The 20346-nt window shown below is 34.7% G+C and overlaps 1 protein-coding gene across 1 annotated transcript; it reads left to right on the top strand.

Annotated features, from left to right (window-relative positions):
• The first annotated feature begins 6 nt into the window (after positions 1 to 6).
• LOC128243258 (geranylgeranyl transferase type-2 subunit alpha-like) lies at positions 7 to 19911 on the top strand. Its single transcript, XM_052960904.1, has 14 exons — positions 7 to 147; positions 1106 to 1216; positions 2028 to 2152; positions 3224 to 3411; positions 4157 to 4354; positions 6045 to 6128; positions 6832 to 6914; positions 10450 to 10554; positions 11220 to 11386; positions 12152 to 12240; positions 13503 to 13631; positions 14332 to 14497; positions 16495 to 16601; positions 17495 to 19911. Exons 1-14 carry the CDS (start codon positions 145 to 147, stop codon positions 17650 to 17652), a joined length of 1713 nt encoding a protein of 570 aa, XP_052816864.1. The 5' UTR covers positions 7 to 144; the 3' UTR covers positions 17653 to 19911.
• The last annotated feature ends 435 nt before the right edge of the window (positions 19912 to 20346 follow it).

The raw sequence follows: 20346 nt of genomic DNA on the forward strand, positions 1-20346 counted from the left end.
GAATGTAGTTTAAGTGTGTGTTTTTCATAAGTTTTTAATCAATTAATTAGTAGGTTAAAGTTAAAACAGTTTTTAAATTGTCAGTGATGTTAGCGGCCTAAATAAACACGGAAGTGGATCAGAAAATATCAAAAATTGAACAAAATGGTAAATTCACTTCTAATTTGTAATCGTTTTTCTATTCATGCTTGGTACTTGGGAGATGGACGATTGACTTAGCGAATTGATTTCATTGTAGGCGCTTTTTAGTGTCGTTAAGGAAGTAAATAGGTGATCATGTAAAGTAGTGTTTTCCGGATGGTCTGATTTCGGATATAATAATTTGTTAAGTCACCATTTCTCACAGTGATTCTTTAAACATTATCGCCAATAAATTAAGTAGTATATTACAAACAGCAGACATGTGAACTCTTCCATTCTGAACTTAACCATTAAGTTGGCAGCAGGGCTGTATTGCTGATATAAATTTATAGTAGCTACAATAATGAGCGATCAGTGTCATTTTTATTATTTTTACATTTCTTATGTATCGCTGTAATGCTACAACTCTCTACCATTCAACACCAGGCGAAAGAATTTAGTATTTTTATGCATCGATTTTAAATAATAATGACAAAGTTGTTCAATATATACCTGACAGTGATTTCAACTGGATTTAATTTGTCATTAGAGACGTTATTTTAATTTTTCATTAGAGACGTTATTTTCACATAAATATGTTCTGGGTCATTAATACCTGCCTACGTGTAAACAACCTGTCAGATTTGTCCCAGATTTACAGATATCGGCATACTTGATAAACAATCGACACATGTAAGTGTTTTATGATATCTGAACATGTTATTATGGCATAATGACATAAATAAATATGTGTTTAATAGTAGGCAATAATATTTAGTAGAAATTTGAATTTATAACAGAGATAATTTTAAAATTGTGGCCGAGAGGATTCTCTGCGCAAGGACCGTTCGCTATTTCTTGTTGGGATGGTGGACGTCACGAGTCTGCCATAGTAAAAAAAATCGTCAAAAGACTAGTTGACGGCCATTTAGGTGGACTAATATTTATAGTAACTTAAGTCAATACTCTCTTTCTTTGTGAACAGCATGGAAGAATTAAGGTGAAAACAACTGCTGAGCAGCAAGAAGCAAAAAAATTGGAACGAGAGAAGAAACTCAAACTCTATACTGCAGCAACAAACAGGATCTTCGAAAAGGTTTTTTGATTTTTTGTTTTGAACAGTCGAACCTCATTGGCTAAAACTCCAAGAGACCAGTGAAAATACCTTGATCCTCGAAAAATTTGAGCCAAGCGGGAATGCTTAGCTTTAGTATATAGAAATCGGTCCTAAACATCCCATTCGAGCCAACAAGGAATTCGAACTAAGCGAGTTTGAGCCAACAGGGTTAGACTGTAATTATCTTAAACATTAGGCCACAGTAAAAACATAGGTTGTTTGGTGTTACTATAACAACGTTTGGAGGACTGCTGTTTGTTTTGTGTTGTTGTTAATTCCCCTTAATTCTGTAAAGAAAAGTGAGAAGAAGAAAATAAGACTGCGACAGAGGCTAGAAAAAGATCAGGTGGCGGTTATTTATGTGAGTCAGTTGCATAACTACACATATTTTTTTGTGTTATCAGTTGTCGCATTCTTGTTGTTTTAAAGACGAAATTGATGAAAGTGTTTTTAATGCTGTTGTGATAATAATTGCTAGTCATTTAATCAACTGTGTAGTGTTAGCTGAAGGCTATTATTAAGGTTGTATGTAAAGAGAAAGGAGTGCTGAAAGGAGTGCTGTACCCTGTCCCCTTTTTTCCTCATGGAGACCAGCATGTGCCCCCATTTCATACAGTGATGATATTAAAGATAGCCCCTTGTATTGTGAAATAATTCTGATATTAAAGATAGCCCCTTGCTTTGTGAAATAATTCTGATATTAAAGATAGCCCCTTGCATTGTGAAATAATGAAATAATTCTAATGGCTTTAAGAAATGTTTTTAAAGCCCCAAACTTGTATACTTTCAGAGGAAGAATGGAGAATATGATGAAGAGGGTTTGAAGTTAACCGGTGATATCCTGGCGATGAACTCGGACTTCTCCACTCTTTGGAACTACAGGAAGGAGATTTTTCTGCACATGAAGGACAACAGGTAAATACATGTACATGTCATTTAGCTCCAACCCAGGCATGGCGGCGAACCACCCTGATATAAATATTTACTAATGTTAAGATAATGGAGAGATTTACTTACTAGTCACATGATTACCCTGGACAGTGGACAAGGATTCAATGTATTCTTTTGTTAAACAAGGTCATGTTTAATTGTGTTAAATTGATAAAAGCTTTAATGATAGTTTATTATTTATATATACAAAGCTTTAAACGATCAGAAAGATGTACCTGCCATTCAAGACTGTATTTCTAGTTTGTCATTCAAGACTGTTTTTCTAGGTTGACATTCAAGACTGTTTTCTAGGTTGACATTCAAGACTGTTTCTAGGTTGACATACAAGACTGTTTCTAGGTTGACAGTCTTTGTTTCTAGATTGACATTCAAGACTGTTTTTAGGTTGACATTCAAGAATGTTTTCAAGGTTGACTTGAATATTCAAGACTGTTTTCAAGGTTGACATTCAAGACTGTTTCTAGGTTGACATTCAAGACTGTTTTCAAAGTTGACATTCAAGACTGTTTCTAGGTTGACATTCAAGAATGTTTTCAAGGTTGAAACCACTATCGATGTCAATTTGAGAAAAAAACTACCTGGCTAAAGATAATCAATTTTATGACAGGACTTTAGCCTAAAGGGGCTAGACACCAGATGGTCCCAAAATCGCCAAATACAAAGTCATGTGATTAGTACAGATACATTCACCAATGCTATTTTTAAATCAACTGGGATTTACGTGGTAGAAAAAAAACAGTAAATTTCGAATTGAAAAAAATGCTTAAAAACTACCAAAGATACATGTATGGTAAGGGATGTGATTCATCAGTAAGTAAGATTCAATGCATTGTACACATATCAATTTTTTGTAAGTTTATGACAATTTTATTTTTTTCTTGCACTTGTTTCATCATTCATTAAAAACTTTGTGCTATTATTGCTATGGCAGAAAAAAAACAACTATCGTTTGACTGTTTGGTTGTTTTTAAGTTTGTTTCTTGAAATTGAAATATGTATTTATACAATAAACATGTCATTAATTTAACTTACCAGATCAGCAGAGGAGGTTTGTGAGCTCTTCAAGACAGAGTTACAGTTCTTGGAGTCATGTCTCCGTGGCAACCCTAAGTCATACGGTGTGTGGAACCACCGTTGTTTTGTCATGGATACCATGGCAGAGCCAGACTGGAAGAAAGAGTTACAGCTGTGTAATCTCTTCCTGGAGTATGATGAACGAAATTGTAAGATTTATGTATGTTTTCTATGTAGGCTTAAATTTTTTTACATTGGTGCCAACCCTACCATTTTTAAAGTCAGTTTGAACAAAAAAATGAAAAACTAAAAAAAAAAAATGTGTTTCAATATGAAGTTTAAAACCTTGAATGCTTTATAAAGAAAATAGCTTTAACACCATTCTCCAATGATGAAAATAACATTCTTATATAAAGCCCAGTAAAAAAAAAAAAAAAAAAAAAACAACCTACCCTACCTATTTTTAAAACAAATGTAACCCTAACCAAACCATTTTTCTTTAGGTCTTATTTTCAAGCATGTCGGTTTTTGCGAAGAAAATAATCATCTGCTATAAAAACTTATGTTTAAAAATCACAAATGTATTAAAGGAAAATATTTATAACTGATAACAAGTTTGTAACTGTATTTAATAGCTGAAAAATACAAATATATTTAATGATTGGTGAATGCTAAAAGATTTACTCTGATTTACTATAGTCTCATAAGGTAGAAATACTGTGTTTTTTTATGCACATTTCTTTCAAAATAAAATCGATATCCTTCATAATGACCATTTCGACATTTATTCATCCCTTTTGGTATATTTAAACAAAAGTATTAATTGTGGTTAATCTTATGTGGGTGTAAGAGTGCATCTTTAGTTTCTTGCATTATCCACATATCAGGTATGTGCCTGATGTTTATTGTATGCACATGCATGTAGATCCGCTGATGCTATTCATTGCTCTCCAGTCCACTGCTGGGATTACAGACGTTTTGTTGTGGAGCGTTCCAATGTTCCCCCCAAGGCTGAGCTGGAGTTTACACAGAGCAAGATATGTAACAACTTCTCAAACTTCTCCTCCTGGCACTACCGCAGCAAACTGTTGCCGCTTATCTACCCAGATGATAGTACCGCAGTTGGGGTTGAGGAAAATGTTCTCATTAAAGGTAAGCTTATAATCACATTTTATCGCAATCTTTTCCTGGCACTACCGCAGCAAGCTCTTGCCGTCTTACTACCCAGATGATAGTACTGCAGCGGGGGTGGAGGAAAATGTTTTCATTAAAGGTAAGCTTATAATCACATTTTATCGCAATCTTTTCCTGGCACTACCGCAGCAAGCTCTTGCCGTCTTACTACCTAGATGATAGTACTGCAGCTGGGATGGAGGAAAATGTTTTCATAACCGGTTTGGTTTAGACTTAATACTAAAGGTTTAGTGTCCGCCCGTCTGTTCGTCTGTCCACAAAAATCTTGGTCCTGTGATAACTCAAAAAGTATCAAAGCAAGGTTAATGAAACTTAGTATATGGAAAGAGGGCAATATGAGCAAAAGAAGACATGGGTGATCTTGTAGGTTTTATAGCTAAAATGTTGCATTTTGATGGATAAAGTTTACTGTAAATGCCATTAGTTCACTATCACATGGGCTGGGGTGACTTAAACAACTTTGATTTTTTGGTAGGATTTGTTAAAGTTTTCATAGAGATTCTCTTGAGAGACGCTCATCCTTTTCACAAGGCTTTAAGGTGACACTTGGCGCCCACATGCGCGGCACTCTTTGTTATTTCAAATCTCTCCTCCTGGTACTTCAGAATTAGTTACAAATTAGTTAAGTTTGAACACATTTATTTTACAACGATGAAACAAGTTATAACAACATTTAATTTAAGATACATTCAATTAAAGATGCACTTTTACTCCCAAATCAGATTTACCATATTTTATACAAATGTTTTAAATTACCAAAAGAGGATTAATAAATGTCGAAAACTTTGGTTCTTATGAAGGATACTGTGTTTAATTTGAAAGAAAGGTGCAGAAGACAAGGCATTTCTACCTTATGAGGCAAAAGTAGATCACAGTAAATCTTTTAGCATTCACCAATCATTTAATATTTTTGCGTTTTCAGCTATTAGATACACGGTTTTAAACTTGTTATCAGTAATTAATAAACTTGTTATCAGTAATTAATATTTTCCATAAATGCATTATTGTAAGTAGTTGAAGGTTAATATCACTCAAAATTTATGTATGTGTATGTATTGATTTTGAATAAGAGTGGCACTTTAACCACTCTCATTGGCACAATGTCACTTATGAATGTGGTCATGTTTGTGCGCCCAGGCCGGGAAATGAACCCAGGTTTGCCTAGGTGGAAAATCAGTGTGCTAACCACTGCAGTAACCGGACAACCTTTGTTCACAAACTGTTATTAGGGTTCTGGATGAAACAGCTCCCTGTTGAATAAAGGGGGAAAAAATATGATCGTAATCTAATATCATTGGATTATTATAAAATTAATATGATTCAATATTCTCTGCTTCTTTCATCCACAAAATAGAAATGAAAGGTTATATGTTTGGGGAAAAATCAGCCCCCATGATTATTAGCTTAATAAATGGATACTTGTTTGGTGTGAATGAGCTAATTTTTTCTGATTTCTATCTAAACATGTACATGTTAAACTTATTATAACGCTCAAGTTATATCATCTTTCTATCGGATTAAAAAATTTCTAAACACCCAAATTACAGATTTTTTAGTAAATTCTTCACATGTATTAAACATCTAATCCCTTATTATGAAACGTACCTAGATGTACTGATGTTTATCAAAGTGACTGTTTTACTTGCAGAGTATGAGGCAGTGCAGAATGCATTCTTCACGGACCCGGATGACCAGAGTGCTTGGTTCTACCATAGATGGCTGTTGGGAAGAGGTAGGCACTGCATAGTTCACCTTTAAAGGGACTAGACACCAGATGGTCCCAAAATTGGCAAATACATTGTGTCCACAAAACAATTCTAGGATTTTCAATACGAGCTTGTATGAGATAATTCATGATATAAAAATATTTTTGTTGCTGTTTCAGTTGAGTTTACCCGTATAAAAATTGTGGTTTCCTAGCTTAAAGTGTGTAAATTAAGCATGTGAAAGTCACAAGATTAGCACAGATGCACATAAGTACGCTATTTTTAAATTAACTGGGATTTACATGGTAGACAAAACTGCAAAAGATACATGTGTCATAATAGATGTCATACATCTTTAAGTATCAGAGCAGACCATATTTTTTTACTTCATTGAAAGAAAATGAATCATGTGCCACGGGCTTCTGACCACAATGCAAGATGATTTTGAAGCGCTCGGGCAATACAGATTCTGAAAATCAGATGCCCCATAGCAGGGGCGCTAAAATGGCCTGGAGAAGGCCCTGGCATTTTTCTTCCAGGCTCACAATACCTGAGACTCAGGTGTTTAAACCTCTTTTTGGTCTTTTTTTATTTTGGAAGTTTTATTATTGACATAAAGGGTTGGGAAATACAGAAAAATAACTATCCACACCACGAAAGGTCTGTCCGGACCGCTAAACAAAACTATTTCTTAATTGTTACCACATTAACATATTTGTTCATCCCAAGGTAAGAAGAAGCCTGGCGTTAGCTGCATGTTTGTATCCAGAGATCACCAATCCCTCATGATCAACACAACACAGCCAGTCCTGGTAGGTTTACTCTTGTGCATGTTTATGTCCAGAGATCACCAATCCCTCATGATCAACACAACACAGCCAGTCCTGGTAGGTTTACTCTTGTGCATGTTTGTATCCAGAGATCACCAATCACTCACGATAAACACCACACAGCCAGTGCTGGTAGGTCACCAGTCCCTCATGATGAACACAACACAGCCAGTGCTGGTAGGTCACCAGTCCCTCATGATCAACACTACACAGCCAGTGCTGGTAGGTATACTCTTGTGCATGTTTGTCTCCAGAGATCACTAGTCCCTCATGATCAACACCACACAGCCTGTCCTGGTAGGTCATAACTCAATAACTGTTGAATATAATGAAATGAAACTTAAAACATGTATGGCCAGAGACAATATGCCTTTTCACAGCTAGGCCTATAGTTTTGGCTTATTTATTGATTTTTTCCATTGCTTTTGGACATGAGCATTGGTGGTTGCAATATTTTATATAATTTATTTATGTACATGTATGTTTCTGAGAGTGCAATTCTATCTCGGTCTTTCTTTAATACGGCCTGCTTGTACACATACTGAATAGGAGGGAGAATATGTATATTATTCAAACTTAATAAGTTGCTCTCATCTTTTATGTGTCCGTTATTAACATTTTATTTTTGTGTGTAGACCTAAGTAGAGTTTTAGCCAGGTTTTAAAAAGGACAGGGTGCTCCTTTTCTGCTGAAAAGGGACAGGGTAGGGAGAAAAGGGCATAATAGTATCAGACTTTGAAGAATGAATTTTTTACAAAAACATGTAATGAATTGTGTTTAATTGAAGTAATATTAGCTTTCATTTTCCAAATATGTCACCAGTCCCTCATTAAATGATTGGTGAATGCTAAAAGATTTACTGCAATTTACTATTGTCCCATAATGTAGAAATACCGTGTTTTATGCAAATTTCTTTCAAATTAAACATGGTATCCTTTATAAAAAACGTTGTTTTCGACATTTATTCATTCTTTTTGGTATATTAAAGCAATTGTATTAATTGTGGTAAATTTATTTGGGAGTAAGAGTGCATCTTTAATCTTATTCTAAGTTTTATTCATAACATAAAAAATATTTTATCAACTTGAGCATTTAATTCTAAAAAGGTATGAGGGTGCACATACCCCATGAGGGCAGAAGCGTGCTACCAAAAATGGACAACGGTGCAACACCCTTCCATAACTCTTTAGCTAAAACCCTTTCTATGAGTAAAAAGTACTTGTACCAATGGTTATTATGTTATTGGTAGTTTAAATAAGTGATATTTTCATCATGTTTGAAAATGTGACTCAAAATCTTTAATTTTTGAAAACCATTAGTAATGCAATAAGCTTGTATTTACAAATATCTTTCAGCTGCTTTTTGGTATGTTTTTTTAGCTCACCTGTCACTTTGTGACATGGTGAGCTTTTGTGATCGCCTTTTGTCCGGCGTGCGTTGTGCGTCGTCCGTCAACAATTTACTTAAAAGACATCTCCTCCTTAACCGCTGGGCCAATATTAATAAAACTTCATAGGGATGTTCCTTGGGTTGTCTTCTATCAAAGTTGTTCAAAGAATTCAATTCCATGCAAGAACTCTGGTTGCCATGGCAACCAAGAGGGAAAACTTTAAAAATCTTCTTCTCCCGAACCACAAGGCTTAGGCCATTGATATATGGTAGGTAGGATCACCAAATGGTCCTCTACCAAGATTGTTCAAATTATGGCCCTGGGGTCAAAATTGGCCCCGCCCCGGGGGTCATGGGTTTTCTCTATATGTTTATAGTGAAAACTTAAAAAATCTTCTCCTCTGAACTTACTTGGCCTAGAGCTTAGATATTTGGCATGATTCATCGTCTAGTGGACCTCTACAAAGTTTGTTCAAATTATGGCCCTGGGGTCAAAATTGGCCCCGCTCTGGGGGGTCATGGGTTTTCTCTATATGTTTATAGTGAAAACTTAAAAAATATTCTCCTCTGAACTTACTTGGCCTAGAGCTTAGATATTTGGCATGATTCATCGTCTAGTGGACCTCTACAAAGTTTGGTCAAATTATGGCCCTGGGGTCAAAATTGGCTCTGCCCCGGGGGTCATGGGTTTTCTTTATATGTTTATAGTGAAAACCTTAAAAAATCTTCTCCTCTGAACTTACTTGGCCTAGAGCTTAGATATTTGGCATGATTCATCGTCTAGTGGACCTCTACAAAGTTTGTACAAATTATAGCCCTGGGGTCAAAATTGGCCCCGCCCCGGGGGGTCATGGGTTTTCTCTATATGTTTATAGTGAAAACTTAAAAAATATTCTCCTCTGAACTTACTTGGCCTAGAGCTTAGATATTTGGCATGATTCATCATCTAGTGGACCTCTACAAAGTTTGTGCAAATTATGGCCCTGGGGTCAAAATTGGCCCCGCCCCGGGGGGTCATGGGTATTCTCTATATGTTTATAGTGAAAACCTTAAAAAATCTTCTCCTCTGAACTTACTTGGACTAGAGCTTAGATATTTGGCATGGTTCATCGTCTAGTGGACCTCTACAAAGATTGTTCAAGTTATGGCCTTGGGGTCAAAATTGGCCCCGCCCCCTTGGGGGGTCATGGGTTTTCTCTATATGTTTACAGTGAAAACTTCAAAAATCATCTCCTCTGAACTTACGTTGCTTAGAGCTTAGATATTAGCCATGATTCATCGTCTAGTGGACCTCTACAAAGATTGTTCAAATTATGGCCCTGGGGTCAAAATTGGCCACACCCCGGGGCTGATGGGTTTTCTCTATATGTGTTATAGTGAAAACTTAAAAAATCTTCTCCGAACTCACAAAGACAAGTAACGTCTTAATTTAAACTGGATAACATATTTAGTACACATACCAATTTTCAATATGGGCCACATACAACAATTAATAACAAATATACATATATAGATACACACGTAAAATCAAGTAGTGACAAGAGCTTAGATATTTGGCATGATATATCATCTAGTTGACTTGTACCAATATTGTTCAATCTTTGGCTCTGGGGTCAAAAAATGGCCCCACCCGGGCGGTCATGGGTTTCCTTATATATGTATATGATGAAAACTTAAAAAATCTTCTTCTCCGAAACCAAAAGGCGAAGGCCTTAGATATTTGGTATGAAGCATCGTTTATCGGACCACTATTAATATTGTTCAAACTTTAGCCCTGGGGTCAAAATTGGCCACGCCCCGTGTGCATGGGCTTAGGTTTTCAATATTTGTATATAATGGAAGAATGTGCAATATATGACAGGTGAGCGATTCAGGGCCATTTAGCCCTCTTGTTAATCTTTCTTGGCAGCATATAATTTGTAAGGGCTATTCCATTGAAACATAGAACCTACAGGGGGAAGGCACTTCTAAATTACACAGAAGCAAATTTACCCTTTTGGAGCCAAATTAGTGTTAAAGACACCCCACCATAAATTCAATAACTGCCTCCCCCAGTGGGTTATATATTTTACTGGAAGAGCCCTTAATGAGTCGCCATTAAGTGACAATTTATTTGTACTTCTTTCAGATAACCGCGCAGTCGTGTGAGGTTGAAGTACTAGTCAATGGGGAACATCAGCCAGGCCGCTGGTGCACCCATAAACACCAGGACAACGCCTACTCCAATATATGGATATCCTTTGTGTTGTGGAATAATTTTATTTTGAAATCCTTGGGCCCTATTTAATAACCAACTTAGACTTGGCTTTAATTTAAGAGTAGTATCAGAGTGTTTTTTAGCCATATTCAATATTGTTCTTATTCTTGTCCTTAGACATGCCTTATGCTGCTCTCTGACTCACAGTCCTGAATGTCATTGAGATTATGAAAATATTGTTTTCGGCAAAAAAAGGATGAACAGAAAAAATAATAAAAATATGAAGCCTTATGATTCTTTGCAATTTGCGAGTGCATGCGAATTTTAGTCGATCATTGCGAGTGCATGCAAATCCTTTTTCATGAATTTATCTCACATTTTTTACGAATGATACGAGTTGCTGTTATCAAGCATTGTTCCGCATCTTCCTGTTCCGCAGCATCAAACTTTCATATCAGCTTTCTAACTTAAACACTTGTTCTCCAAAATTTACAAAACTTGGCAGAAATATTTATTGCATAATAATATATTCCATATTTCATTATGTTATAGTTAACCAGTTAACTGCTGTAGGCTTTCTAGAGTTATAGCCCTTGAATTGACAATTCCTAATGATGGACCCGCCACACAGTCAACAAATAGTTTTATCACAGTTATTATCTTATTATCAAGCCCATGTACTTCTCCTTAACATACCACACATATTCACTTCCAAGGATGGTTCTCCATGGCTACCAGGGAAAGACGAAGTGGAGGTGCAGGTTGCTGCAGATGCGGAGGACTGGGGGTCCTCGGACTCAGTCCAACTCCAAGCTGGTCAGCCTGAGAGCTGGACTCTCACACAGGATGACCAGGGACTTAGGTTCAGGTAAGTTTGTGGCCTTCATGACTCTTTTAGAGTCTTTATAGACTTAGATATAGTTGAACTTATTGTCAGAGAGCTTTTTTTGCCTTTCAACTGTCATTGCAATTTTTACAACTTGTGAAAATTTTAATACCTAGCAATTGTTTGTTTATTTTGGAACACGCGTTCGGGAAAAAGTGTGAAATTATGACCTCGAGGGAGCCACAAGGTTTTGTGAATGATTTGTGTACTTGGGACCGAGAATATTGCTCGACTCCTCGACATAATTAAGTTTCGATACAGTGTGGGTATATTTTATATTAAAATAGAAGGAAAAAAGTTTGGGACCAAGCTCCGACCTTGAGGGAACGCCGGTTCTCGAACGACTGCTTGTTCGAACGACCGCAGTTTTACTGTAGTCATAACTATATATCTTTAAAGTTACTTATTTTGTCATTGATTTTCTACATATTTTTGTGAACCTTACTCTGTCTATCCAGTTGAAAACAAAGTTGAAGATATGGAAAATCTATTTTTTTCATCTGTGATAGTCCAACGGATTTAAGATTTTTGATTTTGAATGTGTTTGCAAAGTGGAAAAATAGACAAGCCTCTGTGCATTTGATTGATTCAGAAAACATTTAATCAATCTTTCCTATTTAAATTTATTTTAATTCTTAAAAACATCATGACAATATAAAACTTGATTGAAGATAGAAGTTAAAATCCTGACTTCATTGAGTGTACGGTATATATATTTTATTTTTTTTAACTTTACTTAATTACCAGGCATGAGTTGAGTGCCGCCACCACAGATACATTACAAAGAGAGCTGCAGTCAATACAGGAACTTTACGACCTGGAACCAGAAAACAAATGTAAGCCCAGAATAATGGAATAAGAATACATTTTCCCTGAAAGTTTTGGAGGTATGAAATAGTATAAGATCAGTGGAATATTTTATAAATAATAGATGGCTGATGGGGTGATAGTAAAACGTTCTACTTGAGGAAATACTGTTGACAAAGGCAAAGTTACCTTATCATTATCTTGTTATAAAACAAGGTAAGGGGATCAATAGTTTAATTTTTTGTTAAAGTAAAAGACTTTAAGGAAGACTTTCATGTATCATCCTTTTACATAGGAAATTTCTATGAAAATATCAATTAATTCTCCAATGGTATCACCTCGTCCAATCTCCGGCAACCTTCGGAAATGACATATCTGTTGGATAATGGCCGAGATGTTCCAATTGTGAATGCGCATGGGTGGGGTCATCTATAGTGTCACATATTTCATTACCGGATGACCATATTTATAATATCTCCCTCTTGGTGACAGCAAATTGTGACAATACTGATATCTACCGAACATAATCTTTGCATTGAGAATGTAATTGAGTCATAAATATTACAAATACACATATCACATGGAAATATGGTGGAATTTGATTTAGAAATTTTACAACTTTATTAAGGCGTAAAAAAATAATATGTTTGTTTCTGGTTTCATACCCCCAAAAAATAGGTTTCGGTCAGAATTTTATTTATAATGAGGCCAATTTTTTCTGTACATTTTTCTGTTTCCAAAAACTATATATTATTGGTTTAAGAACATGTATATAATCAGTTTTAGCATATCATGTATTGTTAAGGCCAAACAAAGTTTTGGGAAAGGTAATTTTGCGAATGATTTGCAGCATTATGGATGACATTTTTGTTAAGGGTGAGGTTTTTAAAGATGCACTCAAGAGATGAATAAATGTCGAAAACAATGGTTCTTATGATTGATATCGTGTTTAATGTGCAAGAAAATAGCCCAAAACACGATAGTTCAACCTTATGCGACGATCATAGTAGATCATAGTAAGTCTTTTAGCATTCACCAATCATTTAATATTTGTGCGTTTTCAGCTATTTAATACATGGTTACAATCTTGTTATCAATAATTAATATTTTCCATAAATGCAATATTTAGTAAGAAGTTGAAGGTTCTTCGCCCAAAATTTATGTTTGTTATACTGGTGTATGTATTGATTTTGAATAAGAGTCCCACTAAAAAGATTGAGTTGTCAGAGCCATTTATTAAAAATCAAATCAATCAAATGTTATCCATCATTTTGTTCTTCCTACATTTCAGGGGTACTGTTGACAATTGTGTCCCTGATGAAAGCCCTGGACCCCCTGAAATACTCAGAGCAGATAGAAACATTCATTTCACAGCTGAAAACTATCGACTCTACTAGACTTCATTACTATGAAGACCTAAGTAAGCAGAACTTATACAAATGACCTTTTCTGATATAAAACAACAACAAAAAACAACACTACTTTTAGGTCACCTTTAGATTTATTTGTGACCATGGTGAGCTGTGGTAATCAGTTAATGTTTGTCATGAGTTGTGTGGTATCAGCATTTTTTATACACCCGTCCATAGTCTTTTGACCAATCATCACTATATTTTGTCAGAATGTGGGTTGGCTTAATAATATTTTCATGGACAGTTTAGATAACCAGCCACATGGCTAGAATCATTGGAGAGTTATTGTTCTTTAATTATAGGAATTACCTAAATTTGGTTTTGTCCAATCTAAAACTTAAGAAGCATTTTCCAATCATCACCAAATTTGGTCTGAATGTGAATGTGCAACATATCAGCCCTGTCTTTTCAGTCACTCTGGAGTTATGACCCTTGAATTGTTAAAAAACTGTATTTACACTGCCCACCCTCTAAATTTGGCTTTAAAAAGCCTGAAAAAGGAGGGGCATATTTTGCGACAGTTTTTCCTATTTCGAAATAGGTCACAGTTGGGTGAAAAAAGCTACATATTAAAAAGAAGTATCTTAAAGGAAATGTTTACATGTTTGTGAATTTTTGAATAAAAGTAGGTTATTAGGTCAACTATGAGAAATTTTCAAACTCTACTAAACATAAATAATTACTATTATGCGTATAATCACTTTTCAGGAAGTCGGTATATCCTAGAAAACTATCTGGAGGAGTTTGACTTTGATCAAAGAGTTGTGTCCCTTGCGAGCCGCAGTTTGACGTGTGTATACCACGCGGATCTTCTCTCCATGGTTGTGAAAGTTGACCTCTCACACAACTGTCTCACTAGTGTGAAAGGCTTCAGGTTAGATTCTACACATATTTATTTAAAGGGACTAGAAGCCAGATGGTTCATTATCTGCATATACAGTTTTTTCATCAAATAAAGCTTAGAATTATCAATATGAGCAAGTATGAGGCCGATAATACATCATTTTACATGATTTAAAGCATATTTTGTCACTTTCTCAGCTGACCTTACCCATGTAGAAATAGCGCATTTTGGTTTTCCAGTAAATAGTGTGTATATTTAGCATGTGATTATTCCGTGTTTAGTACAGACACATATACCGACACTATTTTGAAATTTTCTGGGATTAACATGGTAGACAAAATGGTAGATTCAGTGTGTTGTTCTCAAAAATGTCAATTTTATGTAATTGTTTGACAATTTTCTTTTTTTCATTTGCAATGATATCTGGTGTCTAGTCTCTTTAAATAATACTTGTTTTGTAAGATTTAAAATTTGCAATACAGAACAAATGCGATCGCTCGAGGACGCCGGGGTCCGAGCTGAAACCCTGAGGGAACCGATGTTTCAAACAACCGAGTTTCAATTTTCCAGTCTGTTAAGAAATATCTTTCTGTGTATTTTTAAGTTTAAATCGTCAAACCTACGGTTTACTATGACACCGATTATGTGCGGTTTCTTGTGGAAATCCCTCATGTGTTCAAAGGCTGTCATATACGAAATGTAAAAGAAAAAAACACAATTATAAATGAATAAATAGTTAAGTTTATTTTTACAAAAAGTACATTTTCTAAACTAGCAACATTTAAATATGATAGTACATATCGTTACCCTATTGCAATAACTCAATAACTGCATATAGAAATAGAAGCAGATATTGTGTTTTTGCACTAAGGTGACAATATTCTGGCATAAGTAAGATTTAAGTATGGCAAAATCAAGGATTAATGGTTGGCGCATCTTGTCTGTCTTGCGAAACTGTTCAAACTCATTATTATCTTCTCAAATGCCCTTATCAACTATCATCGGTCATGCATAAATCATGATAAACGGTTTTTCACACCTTATCAAATTTCCTATTAACTATCATTGCAATTTTTACAACTTGCGAAAACACATAGGAATTGTTTGTATATTTTGGAACACGAGATCGAGATAAAGTGTGAAATTATGAACTCTAGAGAGCCATAAGCATGATGATAAGGTTTTGTGCATGATTTGTGTATTTGGGACTGGCTTAAGTGCTCGATGAATCGTCAGTATATTATATATGAAAATAGAAAGAAAAAGGTTCAGGACCAAGCTCCGACCTGGAGGCACTGCCAGTTCTCCAACGACCGCCTGTTTGAACGACCGCAGTTTTACTGTATTATTATTGTATGATTGGCAATCATGAAATAAATTAATTTTTTTCTATCAGATTTAAAATTGCCAAGATTAAACCCTTACCAAATTGAAAGAATGAATATATTGATAAAGTATCCATTTAATATACCTAGATGCACTCTCTGTTATAAAAACCAATGGGTTGATAGAATGTGTCTGAGAGTGCCAGTTTGATGGGTATGGTATAAGCAATATGCGTTTCAAATATTTTAAGGTCAAGGTGAATTTTGGCATCAGTTTGAAAATAGACATGAATTTGAAGCAATTAATGTTGATGGTGTATTTTTTTTTTAAGAAAATAGGTATGCATTTTAAAGCTCAGGGTGTGTTTTGGCTCTCTTATGAATGAAAAAGTACATGCTTTTTAAAATGTTTAAAGCTCATGGTTTATTATAGGGACCAGTATGATTTATGTGTAAAGATTTGACAGGGCTGCAATAACCCAAAATAGGTCAATATTGATATATTTTATGATCAAATTTAAAATCATGTATTATTTTCTTAGCAGAAGGAATTTTTTTACCTTCTTAAAATTAAGAAAACACATTGAACTTTCTTTCCTTTTATTAATACTTGAAGAAAAATTATGACAAAAAGGAATCGGTTTTATTGTATGAAATATTTTTGATTTACTAAAATGTAATTCATCAATGTTTAATCTTCAGCTGTCTGCAGTGTGCAAGGGAGGTAATTCTTGATGATAACAAGATCGAGGAGGTGGAAGAGTTACGTTACCTGAAGGATTTGTCCCAGCTGTCTTTGAAAAATAATTGTATCCTTTTTTGAAGTGTCAATCTGAGTAAGGCTTAAAAAAACATTTTCAGGTTCCAGATCAATCTTTTTTTTTTTCCCCAACCCTAGAGGTTTTTGGAATCAGAAATATTTCAAGAAACAACTGCATATTAATATAGGTAAAAAAGAATTTCTGACCTGTCTTCCATTTTTTTTGGACCATGAAACCTGAAACAAACATTATCTTAGTATACCTTAGTATTCCTAAATCATCTTGTAGTTCATTTCTTTTCTACAGCATTCACTGGAACCCTTGTTCTCATGAGTCAGGGTTTTTTGGCGGTTTAACCCTTGTCCCCATTAGTCAGGGTTTTTTGGGGGTTATCCTGGTACAATTATACTTCCCTGTACCCTTTCAATATAGCAATTTATGCTACAATAGTTGAATACATCATTGGTAAAAGATATTTATTAACTGAGTCAGCATTTCATCTTTTCATTTGACAAGCAATAAAAAACTTCCAAACAGTATATTTCTGTTTCAGACGACATGGTTATTTTTTTGGGGAAAAATACTATTTACTATTAGTGTATTTATTATTATTTGTTATGTTTATTATTCTACGGTGTGACATGTATATATATATATATGAGTATCCATCGAAAATTGATGATCGGTCGGAAATATCAACCCGCCCATGCCCTGCAATATGAATGTAAAAATATGAAAGAAAATGTTCTAAATAATTAATAAATTGGAAAAAAAATCTTGACAAAAAGGGATTTGAAATGATCTTTGTTCAAAATTGGGATTTTTTACTCATTTTCCCAACTAAGTTACATGTTGAAAATGGCCTTAAATAGGAAAAATATTCACTGACTAAACACCAACTATACCAATCAGCAGTGTTATCCTCCTTGACCATTGTCCAGCCATTCCGTCCATTGATGTTCTAGATCCGCTGGTGAACTGTCACCACCTGATCAAGCTGCATGTGTCCGGTAACCCGATGAGTGAACTATCCTCGCACACGGACGTCAAACATCTACTGCCTTCCCTCCATAATGTTGATGGACATATATTTGGATGAGATTAGTTACCAGCATCTTTATGATTTTTTTCTAAGAATTCTTTTACTATAATTATGTACACTGAAAATGTAACTTTTTTTTTTATTTTCTTATTTTCCTAAGTATTTATTATTTTTTTGTAAATCATGTAGGGTAATAAATAAATGCATTCCTGCACACCAGAGCTATGCTTCTATGCATACAACAGATTTATCATCGTCAAACCTTTGATGAATGAAAACGGTTAAATGATTTATGTTACATTCCTTTTAAACCATCTCTTGTTCATAGCAGCATATGTGACAAATCGGTGTTGGGGAGCATTTATCAATTCCACTGATAGCCTTGAGATTTACTTATTAATGTATTTCTCCCTCTGTTTTTGATTTTCAAACTGCTCAGTATCCTCAACATATACTGATTTTGCTCATCATTTTTAAAAACTGTTGTTGTAGTGTATGCTGTTGCTGTTGATGATGTATTATCTTGATGTCAATCAAGTTTTTTACAATTGCTGATTTTTGTGTGAAAATTTTGTATAGAATAATTATGATAATAACAAATTAAATGCATGGCCAACAATTGAAGTTAACAGTTGCTTGAAGGGAATGAACTCCTGCCTTGGTTTCGTATGACCTGTAAAATATTTAGTGACATTTAACCTTAAAGTATTTTTTTCTTTAGATTTATCAAAAGGGTAAAATCCTACTAACGATCTAGCAAAAGATCACTTTGGAATACTGCAGTTTATGGAGTGACCCCATATAAATCTGAATATTTTTAGGTTCAATGTCACTCAATATTTTACAGGTCATTTGACACCAAAGCAGGAGTTAATTCCCTTAAAGCAACTGTGAGCTATATACTGGCATTTTGTTAATGCAAGCTTAAGGGAATGCAAAACATTTTTTGTTTTTCTGACAAAACGCATCGTCGGCAACCATGGTACTTAAATCTGTTATACATCATAAATACCGTCGGATAATTGACTGACAAAATCTCGTTTTAATGAATATGCATGAGGCAGGGAAGAGAACTCTTCTTTCAATGAATTCGGATTTTACAATTAAATATTCTTAAATAACTTAAACTCCCTGGGCGAGTGGTCTTGAATGCAGTCAAAATTTATGTTCTGAAAAGGCGGACCCGGTTTAATAACTGGCTTTCGTATTTTCTTATTTTTCTAAGGGAAACCATTTGGTATCTTAAGAAACAAAGAGAATGCCTCATTAATTGTACATGATTACGATATTTCTTATCTAAATCGCCCACGGTACACGACGAAGCATAGCATAGTAGTATCCGGGGGATCCGACGATGGACAATGCGATGCAAATACAGATACACGTAGTTGTTATTGTTTCTATGACATTGTCATCACGCTAAATGTTTACTTCCCGGAACACCTTATTTGTAGTAACAATTTCTCGGAATCGTATTAACGCATTTTTGTATTTTTTTCTAAAAATAGATTTTACTCTATAACCTTGTTAAATGGCACAAAAGAATCGGTAGAGAAAAGACACACAAAACGCACACATGGGGGTTTTCGTTGGATAGGTGAGAGAATAAGGGCCATTAATGGTTTTCTTGCAATGAGCCTAAACTTATATAAAGTAACACTCTTATTCGAAATCAATACATACACATGTCTGACAAACATAAATTTTGTGTGGTCAACCTTGAACTACTTACTGAATAATGCATCTATGGAAAATATTAAATACTGATAACAAGATTGTAACCGTGTATTTAATAGCTGAATACGCTAAAATATTAAATGATTGGTGAGTGCTAAAATATTTACTGTGATCTACTATAGTCTCATAAGGTAGAAATACCGTGTTTTATGCACATTTCTTTCAAATTAAACTCGGTATCCTTCATAAGAACAATTGTTTTCGTCATTTATTCATCCTTTTTGGAATATAAAAACATGTTATTAATTGTGGTAAATCTGATAGGAATAACAGTGCATCTTTAATAATATAGCGTGACAAATAAAATATCATTTGCAAACACAAAACTGTCTGAAAATCGTAATCAATAAAAAAAACTTCCTCATTTCCACAGTACCATTATCAATTATGTGAGTTAATGCATTGATCGCATAGTAAACCTGTTTTCTTTGAATCACATTAAGCTATATATATATATTATATAGTATTACTATTTTATCATTGGTGCTTATACATCAAGTGAACGCTGCTAATATGTAACTTATTGTTTGTGTATGAGTTATTACATATGTGCAATAAACATCATAACTAATGCGTTAATCGTATGTTTATGCACTGAATGGGTTAGCAGATCATGTTCATGTAAGATTGCTACTTAGCTCGTCCGTCTGTGTAGATATAGCGCGGTTCCATAACAATGTAATGCGCCAACTTTATATTTGATGATGCATGTATTTAAAGGCTATTAATCAAGGTTATTAACCAAATGGGAAACAAGTCATGTACATATTAGATTGCTGCTTTGCTCGTCCGTCTGTGCGGATATTGCGCGGTTCAATAACAGTGTAATGCGCAACTTTATACTTGATGATATTTAAAAACTAAGTCAAGTTGAGGCATTACCCAGGATATCAGGTCATAAGTTTATACAGGACATAAATATACATACATGTAGCTCATATTATGATATCTCCCAGATCTGTAAGAATGTTGAAATACGTTCAAATTATCGTCGGTCAAGGTCACATTTGGATA

The sequence above is a fragment of the Mya arenaria genome, chromosome 8 (genome assembly GCF_026914265.1).
Source record: "Mya arenaria isolate MELC-2E11 chromosome 8, ASM2691426v1".
NCBI lineage: Eukaryota > Metazoa > Mollusca > Bivalvia > Myida > Myidae > Mya > Mya arenaria.